Below are 12316 nucleotides of genomic sequence, written 5' to 3'. Positions count from 1 at the left end.
GAGAACAAATAGATCTGGCTTAGCGAGAGTGAAACCAAGCTTCTTCTTGGAGGCAAGGATTTTGAAACTCCATCTCACATACTTCAAGGGACTAGTCCTTGGAGAAAGACATCATGCTTGGAAGGTTGGAGTGACAGCACAGGGGAGGAATCCCCCAGATGAGATGGACTGATACAGTAACTTGGGCAATGGGGTAGGTGTGTTGGAGTCAGTGACACTACCTCAGGGTTCAGGGCTATTGTACATATGGTTGTTATGAGTTGCTGGAGACTTGATGGCACATAACAACAACATCACACACAATCACAAAAGTGCCTGCTCTTATAGAGCCCACATTCTAGTAGCAGAACACAGACAATTAAAAAAACAAGAACCAAACAAACCAAAACCACAACAATTAAAGAAAATATCTTGGTAAGTGCTGTGATGACTTTAAAAGAGTAAAATAGATGAACTGAAGCAGCCTTTTTGGATTTGGTGGCCAAGAAAGACTACTCTAAGAAGACATTTTTTTAAAAATTTTATTGTATTATTTTTACATGTACCGTCAAATCGGATCTGACTGGTACAGGAGGAGATTGCCCCCTCCTTCTCTAGCAGAGCATCTGGTGGATTTGAACTGCAAACCTCTGGGATTGCAGTGCAGCGTCTTGCCACTAGGCCACCAGAGCTCCCGTCCTAAGAAGACTTTGAGAGCTGAATAACAAGAAGTTATTTTATAAAATCGAGCAGAAGAGGACTCTAAGGACATTCTCTATCGTGAGCCTGGGATAGAAATGACCTTGTGCTATTCAAGAACAGTAAAGAGTCAGTGACCCACTGGGGAGAATTACACAGAGAGCAGATATCACCAGGCTTTGTGGACCTCGGAGAGGAATTGGAATGGTTTTCCAAATACATTCCACATGAAAACCCACAGGAAGGCTTTGACGAACATCCAGGATATGACTTGCATTTTCAGAAGATCACTCTGGAAGCTGTTCGTGGAATGAATTCAGCAAGCATAAAAGCTGGAGGACCAGCAATGACCCAGGTGAGAAACAGAGACCTGGATTTGGTGGTGGTGGAGATGAAAAGAAACAGATTCAGAGCCAATGATGAAATGTCTGGACAGATAGGTGGGTGGCTGGTGGATGGAAGATTTCCCTTCTTTCCTGTTCCAATCTGGCTCTTTCTTTGAAGTCCAGCTGAACACCATAAATGCTTCTAACATTCTCCTTTAAAGCCTGTATCATTCTGATGTCAGAGCAGGGTGGAATGAATGGTGACTCAGGTGTAAAAAAAGAGCAAGGGCAACCTCTACTAATTCTGCAAGGGGACCTGCCCCATCAACATCCTCAACAAATCCAGTTCCCATGTGGTCAGACATGTCTCCATGCTCACTTGCCCATTTCTCCTAATTCCAAAACCAATCTTACTGTGGCCTAGAGGTAAGAAGCTGCACTGCAATCCTGAAGGCACACTGTTCGAGGCCACCAGCTGCTCCAAAGGACAAAGATGGGCAATTTCCTCCTGTGTGAATAACTGCCTCTGAAAACCCACCAGAGATCAGTAATAGGTCAGTTCCAATTCTAGGGTACACAACAAGAACAACAACTGGGTCTGGAATCTGTTTCAATAACTAAACAGTCTTTACAGAACCACGTTGTTGTTATGTGCCATCAAGCCAATTGTGACTCATAACAACCCTAAGTACAACAGTTTGAATCCTGCTCTATTCTGACCCAACATCATTGTCTCTGACACACCCACCTCCATTACCCCAGTCACTGAGACAATTTATCTCCTCCAGGGTCTTCCTCTCTTGCACTGTCCCTTCACCTTCCTAAACATGATGTCCCTCTTCAAGGACTGGTCCCTCCTTGCAACATGCCCAGAGTATGTCAGACAGAGCTTCAGAATCTTTGCCTCCAAGGAGCAGCCTGGTTTCACCCTCCTAGTAGTCCATGGTATATTCAATACTCTTTTCCAACACCACCGCTCAAAATCATCAATTCTCCTTCTATCATCTCTAGTCATTGTCCAGCTTTCTGACCATAGTAAGTTATTGTGTGAAGACAATGGCCGGGATCAGGTGCATCCTAGTCTCCAGACTGACATTGTTGCTCTTCAGTACTCTGGAGAGTTTCCTAACAGCAGACTTTCCCAATGCAATTGATTTCCTGACTGCTGGTACCAACCATACTCATGGTTACGGGGTTTACTAGGGAAGTTAACAGGTTATAATTCAGGTTGGCCGCAGGATGCAATTTCTCAGTCAGGGCAGTTTTTGAGCATGCTCACAGGCCCTTTAGCCTTGCAGCTTTAAGCCAAGTGTTACAAAGCTCTGTTAGTCCTGCCAATTTTGTCATCTCCCTCCCAGTCCTCCAACAAGCTTGGATGAAGGCTCCTTGCTCTGGTTTTGTGGATCAGCAGTACCAGGTCAGCTCTGTCTCACACGAGGTCTCTGGTTCACTGTTGCTCCTGTAGACCCCAATCTATTGGTACAGGAATCTTTGGCCATGTAGGAGACACACTGCATTCTCTACTTCTTCTTTGCTAGTAGTAAGATTCCTCAAATTCTGCGTCAGAATCTGCACAATTTTTTTTTTTTTAGAATCTGCACAATTTAATGGCAAGATTAGCCAATCTCCTTATGGATAGACTAACACACCCTATTTATATGATTCCATCCATCCACGTGGCAAAGTCAATGGCTAGGAAACCCATTTTGAACAATAAACCCTTGACCACACTGGGGAAACTGTGGATGAGCACTAGTGTGAGATCCTGGGATACTGGACTCCAAAGTCTCATCTCTCCCAGTGAGGGTGCCTTTAACCTCTAAGAATTTTGGGAATGGGAGATCTGGGCTTGGAGGGCTGAGCTGGGCATCACCCCTTCTTCTTAGGATTTACTACAGTTCTAGTGGTGGCCCAGAATGTCTATTTATGCTTTACTATGCAATGGCATTTGACTGTGTGGATCATGACAAGTTGTGGCTAACCTTGAGAAGAATAGGAATTCCCAAGAACTAAATTGTGCTCTTGTGAAACCTATATCTAGATCAAGAGGCTGTTATGCAAACAGAGGAAAGGAACACTACATGGTTTAAAATTAAGCAGCTGTGCATCAAGGTTGTATTCTCTCTCCATACCTATTCAATCTGTATGCCGAGGAAATTATTTGAGAAGCTGGACTCTATGAAGAGAAATGTAGCATCAGGATCAGAGGAAAACTCATCAATAACCTGTGCTGTGCTATGCAGATGACATAACTGCTTCCCAAGAGTAAGGAAGACTTGAAGCACTTACTGTAGAATATCAAAGAATATAACCTTCAGCATGGAGGGATTGCATTTTAACATCAACAAAGATTCTTACCACTGGACCGATAGTCAACATCATGATTGATGGAGAAAAGATTGAAACTGTCAACAACTTCATCTTACTTGGATCTACAATTAACACCCATGGTACCAGCAAGTATGGAAATCAAGGGATGTATTGTATTGGGAAAGTCTGCAGTTAGGAGCCTCTCCAAATTATTGAGGAGTAAGGATGTTGGTTTGAGGATGAAGGTATGCCTGATTCTGAGAGCTGGACAGAAGAATTATTGATGACTTTGAGCTGTGGTACTGGAAAACATTGCTGAACATCCCATGGACTGCCAAAATAATAAACAAATATGTCTTGGAGAGGGTGCACCCAGAGTACTCTTTGGAGGCAAAGATGATAAGACTTTGTCCCACATTAATTTGGGAATATTGCTAGGAGGGGCTTTGGAGAGGGACATCATGCTTGGGAGGGTCATAGAAGGTGAGGAAGACCCTCAACCAGGCGGACTGACATGGTGACTCCTGCAATGGGCTCTTGCATGTTAGGAAGTGTGAGGATAACACAGGATAGAACAGGGTTCAGATTTCTTGTTCATAGGGTCACTATGGTAGTACTTGACTCAATGGCGCCTAACAACAGTAGTGGGCCAAGCAGATGCTTTTGATCTCGCAGTCCTCAAAGTAAGCCATGGCCCAGGACACGAAGATGCTGAAGAACACAGTTCCCACGTGGGTGAAGAGGTGGCTCAGGTGTATGGTATGGCCTACCACTGGCTTCCTCAGCAGCCAGACCCTGATGCTGGACACCTTATACCTACCCGTTCCTTTGCCATCTTCCTTGGCTCACCTTGGCCATGAGACAGATTTCAGATATATTCCATGTGGTGTAGGTATCAGGGAGCACGTGAGGAAGACGCTGTCACTAGCACAGATCTCCTTCCTGTGACCATCTGGAGAGGACCTAGCCTCAGTCACCAGGTCTCCTGGCCACTTATGCATATGTCTATGTAAAGCAAGAGTTGTGGGAATTGCTGCACTGGAATTTGTGAACAGGGGTCAGAAGTCAACCTCTCAGGGCAATTTAACACCAGCTATAACAGAAACGTAGTCCCTAGACTAGAAGCAAGGGAGTGGGGGTGAGTCATACCAGCTGCTAATGCTAGAGTCCATGTGTCCACAGAGCTGACTGAGTTGGGCATGTCTTAGCCAGGTGGGCATCAGGGACCAAGGCAGGCCCCAAGCGTCAAGGCATTGGGAGGCAACCAGCTACCCTTTCCAAACCTCTCCTATAAGATGGGGTCCACCTCTGAACCTGCCTAGGAGTGTAATCCCCACCGCTCTACCCTATTGGAGCCTCAGGGCTCAGAGAGGGGACACAAAGAGTCCCAGGTGTATCTGTCTTTGAGAGCTTTTGGGAAACTTCTACGGAGGAATTTCCAGCACCAAAATGAGAAGGAAGGACATTTCCTGGTGGGTGGAAGACAGTTTCTCTGGTCTTCTCTCAAGACACAGTACAGGGCTGTCTGCATTATTGGTGGGTCCAGTGTCAAATGACAATGACCTTGTTCAAATATTATAAAGCATTTCCAGATGACAACAGCAGAGGATTTAACCAACCTGAGGACTCTCTGAGCGTGCTATCCTCCTCACACTGGTCAAATGCCCAGGACACCAGCTCTCTATATAAGGAGGTAAGGATATGAGCATACGCAGTGTTCACAGTCCAAGTGACCACACCCAGAGACTGGCCAGAGGCCCACAGCCACCAGCTACTAGGAGAGGCACAGCTCTGTGGCTCCCTCCTCCCTTCAGGCCCCAGTTCTGCAGTTCAGTCCAGGCCCTGTGTGTGTGTGTGTCCTGTTGTTGTTGTGTGCCATCGAGTTGGAGCCAACTCAGCTGACCCTCTCGTGCATTTTCAGAAGCAGCAGATCTCACAGGAGATTGTCCATCCTCCTCCTATGGAACAGCTGGTGGATTTGAACCATGTGCCTTTGGGATTGCAGCAAAGCTTCTTACTACTAGGCCACAAGAGCTCCTAGTAAATATTAAAGTAATACTAAGAATGTTGGAGTAGGCTGTCCCTAAGCTCCAGCTCCAGGCTGAGCTCATACCCAAAAAAAGACAAAGAAGTTTCCTCTCGCAGGAATCGTAAATGCAGCGAGAACTAGCTGGGACATGATTCACAGTCTAGCCCCGTTCCTGCCTCCCTTTTTGCTGTTGCCCGAGTAGGCAAGACTACAGACATCAGCCACAGAAGGAAACAGGCTGGCAATGGGCCTGCAAACAGTAAAGGCTGTAGCAGCAGGCCTGGGTCCCAGCAGTGGCCACTGGGCCCTGAGGTGTTAGCCCAACAAGCTGTCTTCTCTGGGGTCTAAGAAGGGCTCAGTTGCAGGCAAGCAAGTGCAGAAATCAGCCCAGGCCCTGGAAGAGCCAGCAAGCCCTTGTGACAGTGCTCAGAAGGACCAAACAGCCGTGCACTAATGTGTGTGGGGGTGAGAGCATCAGAGCATGTCCGTGTGCTCCAGGGCAGGTGAGGAGGAGCACCTGGGGCACTCTAATACCTATATGCCATGTGCATGAGTGTGCAGGACCATGTGTCTGGGTGTGAAGTGTGCAGAGCTGCCAGCCTGCTTTCTCAAGCTCAGCTCAGCTGGCTCTGGGAGGTCACTATATCCGGTTCCCCAGGACCGTCTCAGATTCACGTCATGACTTAGCCCAGAGGTTCATCTACGGAGCCTGGTAGGGTCTCCACTAGCTTCTGGCTGATAGAGCAGGGAGAGATTCAGGGATGAGTCAGCCTGAGCCCCTTCCTCCTCCAGTCCTCGTGGACCACCCAACTGGGCAGAGTCCCCAGTAAGATCAACTCATGCCCTGACTCCTCCTCCCCCCCATCCAGTCCAGTCTCTACAACTGCCTAGTGCTTCTTTCTGATTCTACTGGCTGGGTCTCTGCCCAAAGCCTGGCTGGATCACTTCCCAATCAAGGACATTGCAGAATGAGGGACTGTCCTCCTGGACAGACATTTGGAGGACATTTCCCAGATCCCTCTGTAGTTCCAAGTGACCATGTACTGTCAAGGGGCTGCGGATAGAAATAACATATGTGCTTTTCAGCTGTGGTGCTGGAGAAGAGTATTGAATATACCATGGACCACTAGGAGAATAAACAGGTTTGTCCTGGAGAGAGTGAAACCAGGCTACTCCTTAGAGGCAAGGATTCTGAAGCTCCATCTGACATAATTTGAGCATGTTGCAAAGAGGGGGCAGTCCTTGGAGAGGGACATTATGCTTGGGAGATCGGAGGGACAGAGCAAGAGAGGAAGACCCTGGATGAGTTGGATTGATTCAGTGACTGGGGTAGTGGAGGTAGGTGTGTCAGAGACTATAAAGTTGGCTCAAGATAGAGCAGGGTTCAAAGCTGTTATACATAGGGTCACTCTGAGATGCAAGCAACTCGACAGCACATAACAACCACAACATGTGCCCATAGCTCTGCCCAAAGAAATTCCCTGGTGACCCTGCACTTGCTCATTCTGCCAGCTGACTGAGCACTGAAGCCCCAGGGCAACTCTCAAAGTCATGTGATGGTGAAGTCCACAGCTAGCCCAAAGGCCGTGTCTCTTTGGTAGTTCGAATACACCACGGGCTCTGAGGTGGGGAAATGGGCAATCTCCTCCTGTGGGATTTACAGCTTCTGTAAGTCCCCTGGCAGGTCAGCTGTGAGTTGGTTCCCACTGGGAAGTACCTAGTTGAACAGTGCAGATGTCAGAGAAGGGGTCTCTTTCTGAGTATGGAGCTCCTCCCACAGTCATTTGGACGCTGCATGAGCAGGAATAAAGGCCATAGAGTTAAGCCACAGAGATGTCAGGATTTATGTTGCGGCAGGTACATGGTGTAGAGTTATCTTGGTGAATATGGGTTCTTGTATGAAGTCACTTGAGGCCCAGGGCCCTGCCCAGGCCCCCCACCGCTGATGACCTTCCACAGGTGCTTGGATAGAGAAACACAGTGAGGACACTGGAGATTTTTAAGCTCAAGGCCCATGCAGGTCCTCAGTTTCCAGGGCACAGGGAGGTCAAGGGGCACCTAGACACCCTGCAAACCAGAGGGATCACCGCTGTCCTAGAGATCCAGTCCCCTCTACACTGCCACAGTGCAAGCAGAGTGTGGCTGGGGCGGGGTGTCCCCAGGCCACCAGCCTCCCTAACCAGCCTCTCTGGCCAGGGCTTGGGATGGGACCAACAGTCCTGTCTCAGTCTCTGCACTTGGTCTTCTGTCTGAGGTCATTTGGGTAAACTGAGGATCTGGGTGGGGTTCCCCCAGGTGCCCACTCACGCTGCCAGGGCCCCTTAGCCAGGGGTGTTCTCTGTGTGGTCGGGAAGCAGGCCAGCTGCCACCTGGTCCTGGTGCCACAGCTGCTCTGCGAGACTGTTGAGCACGTGGGCGATGTCCATGAGCCCCGCCCGGCCATCCAGGGTGCGCCCATCGGCCAGCCGCCGCCCCGGGACGCTCTTCACTCGCAGGAGGGGCAGCTCCCAGGCCTGCCGGAAGGCCGTGAGGTCCCGCTCGGGCACGTCCGTGTGCATGTACTGGTCAAATCTGGAGGAGTGTTAAGGCCCTTGGCGGCTATCTCTGCCCCTATCCATCATGCCCAGCCTTCTCCCTCCTCCCTGAAGCCCCACTTCCAGGGCCTGGGGGAAGCCCCTGCCTCCTTTGAGAGAAAGCCTCAGGCTGGACCCCACATGAGACAGAATTAGGGTCCTTCTCTCCCTTATCTGACATCCTGCCAAGTGCATAACTGATACACACGGTAACCTGGGACAGCTTCAGGGGTCATCCAAAAGATACTTGGAGCCAACGACCATTCTGACAGCAGCAGGGGCCTCGCCCGTTACTCGAGCCAGCTGTCCAGGAAGGTCTTCGAAGGAGGCGCGGTCAGTGAAGGAGAAGAGGAAGAGGAAAGCGTCCGCCTTCTCCTGGCAAGCCTGGGGACGGAGAGGTGGACAAAGGCCAGGCCAGACCTCCCATCAGCTGCCAGCCCTGAGAGGTCCAGCATGTCCGTCCCTGCACAGATGGGGAAAGTGAGGCCCAGACAGGGAGTAGGGCTGAGACTCAGTCGTCAAAGTCAGCTTGGAGTCCTCTAACGAGGGCAGTGGCTTCAGCCCATTCATGACCACACCAGTTCCTGCTGACCAGCAGATCCAGCTCAGACGCTGACACACAGAACATCCCCAGAGATCACCAGCCCTTCCCTGGAGCCCACCCAGGCCCTTGGCCTGCTTACCGGCAGCATGTGATCAAATTTTTTGAGTGCAGATTCCCCACAGTCCCAGAACTCAAAGCGGAACATGACAACACGGTTGCTTTCTTGCAGCTTGGCTGGCCAAAACACCACAGTGGTCTGGATGCCTGTGAAGGACCAGGGTCTGCCATTCAGCAGAGGTGAGGTGAGTGAAGAGGAGTCAGGGGTCAGGAACACGGGAAGAATGGGGAAAAGAGATGCATCTCTGTCCCTGGCGGGCTCAGTCTGCTGGGGGAGGCACAGCCTCTCTCCTGAGAGGTCTCTTAGTCTAATGGAGGAAGCACATTGGCCTGGCATGGGAGAGCCCAGTCTGCTGGGCAGGGCACTGTCCCTGGCCAAGGAGAATTCCTAGTGTGGTGGGAGGTGGGGGTGGACAGAGATCTGCCCGGAGGAGCCCCCTGTCTAAGGCAGTCCCTGCTCTATCCCTAACAAAGCTATTTCACTGGTATGTTGAGCTGCTTGTGACATGACAACCTCAGGCATATCAGCATGGAAGTGTGTCCACAGGCTGATTTCTGGAGAACAGATCACCATGCTTTTCTTTCAAGCTGTCTCTGGCAGACTTTTAACAATCTGTTATTATCCAGGGACCCCAACGGACTTTTGAGGTGCTGCTGGGGCGGAGGTTGTTGACTGCAACATGATGGATCAATCAATATCCAGTAGAAGGAAGCAAAATGCAAAGACTGGCATCTCCTGAGCAATGACCATATGTCACTTTGGTGCCACTGTTGTTGTCAAGTGTCACTGAGTCAATTACGCCTCAAAGCATCTAAAGGACCCTATCCCTGCACCGTCCTCACTCTTTGCTGTGTTCGACCCACTGCTGCAGCCACCTAGCTCGTTGTTGAAGGTCTTCCCCTGTCAGTCGGTTATACTGTCATGGCTTTTGTGCTGCTGTGATCCTGGAAGCTCTGCCATCAGGACTTCAAATACCAGCATGGAGGACAGGTTTCAGTGTGGTTTCCAAACTAAGCTACGTGACTGGCTGTCTACTTTTGAAATAAGAGTCCTGAAAACCCTGTAAACAACACTGGAACAGCATGAGGCTGGCTGGCTATGACTATGTCTAACCTCACAATAACCAATGGGATCAAATTATTATTCCTGTGTGACCAAGGAGTCACTGCGGGCTCAGTGAGGTGAAGGGACTTTTCAGGGTCACAGAAGAATGGTGGCGCTGGGTATAAACTTCAGGTTGCAGGATCTAGGGCCAGGCTACTTCCTCCATCTCACAGGTCTATGGGGGTGAACAGAGCACAGGAGGCTGGCTCAGGGTCAGGGTTCACTCACCAGTGGTCTCATGATGCACCACAGGCACCTCCAGGCCAGCCAGCTTAGCCACCAGAGCCGTCTTACCCACTCCACTCTTCCCGGACACGAAGATCTTGTAGCTTGCAGTGTCAATGGCCACCTGAGGGGGCAGCACTGGTCTTTCCAGCAGCCCTGTAGCAAGAAACAGGCAGCACAGCAGCCTCACGCAGTCAGCCCTACACTGGCCCAATCAGTTCCTGGATTAGCCATTATTTCTAAGGGCTTCTTCAGAGCTAACCCTCCTTGGTTCTGGGTACTCATCTGCTTTTGCATATCGTTCTAAATCAACAATTGATATTTAATTGTCAGTGTTTCTCAACCTCAGCTATTAACAACCTCTCAACATACCTGTAGGTAAGTTAAACACTCAAAATGCTCACAAAACCAGGCACTGTTGAGTCATTTCCGACTCATGGAGACCCACGTGTGTGAGCAGCACTGGGCTCCGTGGGGTTGTCAGTGGCTGGTTTTTCAGGACAGATGGTTAATCCTTTCTTCCAAAGTGCCTCCGGGGAGATTAGAACCACTAACTTTTAGGTTGTGTTAACCTTTTGTACTGCTCAAGGACTCCCTGAAATCCTTTGTTGCTTTGTGCTGGCAAGTGGATTTCAACTCAGCAAAACACTTGAGACAGACTAGCACTGCGCCAACAGAAGGTCTAATCTAGGCTGTAATCCTTATGGGAGGAGACTGCCAAATTCTTCTCACCCTCACGATTGAATGGTAGGTTCAAACCACTGACCTTCACCATCTTGCTCATCCTGCCACTGAATCAATTCCAACTCAGTGTGACCCTCTATCACGTTTCCTGGGAGCTCTGGTGGCCTAGTGGCAAGAAGCTGCATTGCAATCCCAAAGGCACATGGTTCGAGGGTACCAGCTGCTCCATGGGAGAAAGATGGGCAATCTCCTTCTGTGCAATTAACTGTCTCTGGAAACCCGCAGGAAAGTAAGCTATGGGTCAGTTTAGACTCCATGGTACGTACACAACTACCACCACGTTTCTGAGTCTGTAAATTGCAATGGGAGGAGACTGCCCATCTTTCTTCCAGAGCCACTGGTGGATTTGAACCACCAGAGATTCCCAAGCTTTGGGTTAGCGTTGAAACTCATTACCTTCCTTCTCCACCAGGGCTCCTTTGTTGTTGTTGTTTCCCATAAAATTGGAACCAATTTAGGGCTAACCCTCCCGCAGGGTTTTATAGGCAGTCTCGGAGCTGATCATCTCTCTCATGTGGAACAGCTGGGAGATTCAAACTGTATCTCTGGGTTGGCAGTTGCCACTCTGTGATTCATTGAAGCCCCTGGACCAGCAGCATCAGCTTTACCAAGTAGCTCGTCAGAAATGCAGAGGCTCAGCCTGCACCACGGTCAGGCTGAATCAGGATCTGCATTTTAACAGGCTACTACTGGTGTGGGTTTCCCTCTCATTCTGTCTTAAGCCTTCTGGGGCTTGTCTCTCCTGCCAGAGTGAACTCTTGGGCCAATGCCTGGGCTCTCGGCTGGCTGACCTGATCCTGCCTAATGAATTGGCCCAGTGTTTCCTTGCAGAGACAGACAGATACGGACAAGGCTTGCCCCTACTTACTAGGGCATGACCCAGCAGGTGCCCTAACTTCTCTGTACCAGTGAAATATGCCGCTGAGAGAACCAAGTGGGTGTCTGTGGTGTAAAGTGCTCATGCTGGCACTGGGGACGGCTCCGTGAACAGCATCTCTGGTGACTGGTTCCTGGCAGGGTTTCGGCTGTTTCTGTGGTTCCTGGCACTGATGATGGAACTAGCTCTCTGGAAACTTCAGGGTGGGGACCCCAGGGATAGGGCTTCCAAGGATCCCCAAAACTGAGGCTAGCCGGGGAGCAAGTCCTCCTTGTCCTGCTTCTCTATTCCTTGAAGGAAGCAACAGGTGACACCGAAGTGACAGGTGACAGGTTGGGGGAATGGAGAACTCACCAAACACCCTCCGGCGGTTCTTGCGCAGGAGGCACCCCAGGAACTCCTTGCCCTCGGCGCTCACGTGCCAATCTGGGATAATCACCGAGCCTGGGGCGGGCGGCTTGGCCATGGCCAGACACCCCAAATGTGTGCAGGGGGGCAGATAGCTGAGAGGAGGGGTGGGGAGAGTGCTAACTATCCCAAACTGGGCCTGTAACGTCTCTCAACACCCCCGTCACAACCCACCCCCCAAACTGTCCCTGGGGCCCCCAGCTCCCTCCTTGGGGAGTCTCACCTTTCTTACTAACCTGATAAACTTTTTTGGAGTGCAAGTTCTCTTACTGTTTTGGGGGACTCCCCCCATCTTCCCCTTACTGTTTTGGGGGACTCCCCTCCATCTTCCCCTTATTAATCCAGAAGCCCCTCTCCCCGCATTGTTCCCCGTGGACCGC

At 50.2% G+C, this 12316-nt stretch overlaps 1 protein-coding gene across 1 annotated transcript; it reads right to left on the bottom strand.

Annotated features, from left to right (window-relative positions):
• Positions 1-7664: 7664 nt before the first annotated feature.
• Positions 7665-11994, bottom strand: RSG1 (REM2 and RAB-like small GTPase 1). The gene is made up of 5 exons (XM_006883698.1): positions 11883-11994; positions 9911-10063; positions 8600-8724; positions 8164-8300; positions 7665-7914 (listed from the first exon to the last, which is right to left on the bottom strand). Exons 1-5 carry the CDS (start codon positions 11992-11994, stop codon positions 7665-7667), a joined length of 777 nt encoding a protein of 258 aa, XP_006883760.1.
• Between the last annotated feature and the right edge of the window lie 322 nt (positions 11995-12316).

The sequence above is a fragment of the Elephantulus edwardii genome, unplaced genomic scaffold, assembly GCF_000299155.1.
Source record: "Elephantulus edwardii isolate Elephantulus edwardi_28Jun2011 unplaced genomic scaffold, EleEdw1.0 scaffold00028, whole genome shotgun sequence".
Lineage (NCBI taxonomy): Eukaryota > Metazoa > Chordata > Mammalia > Macroscelidea > Macroscelididae > Elephantulus > Elephantulus edwardii.
The sequence above is the reverse complement of the archived record's forward strand: the minus strand, read 5'-3'. Positions and strand labels throughout refer to the sequence as shown.

What these genes read in the sequence shown, in the direction of transcription:
- RSG1 (XM_006883698.1), bottom strand. Translation starts at nt 11,994, where the DNA reads ATGGCCAAGCCGCCCGCCCCAGGCTCGGTGATTATCCCAGATTGGCAC. An exon ending in GAACCGCCGGAGGGTGTTTG is followed by an intron (nt 10,064 to 11,882) that starts GTGAGTTCTCCA and finishes TTCTTGCTACAG; the next exon opens with GGCTGCTGGAAAGACCAGTG. An exon ending in GGTGCATCATGAGACCACTG is followed by an intron (nt 8,725 to 9,910) that starts GTGAGTGAACCC and finishes GGTCCTTCACAG; the next exon opens with GCATCCAGACCACTGTGGTG.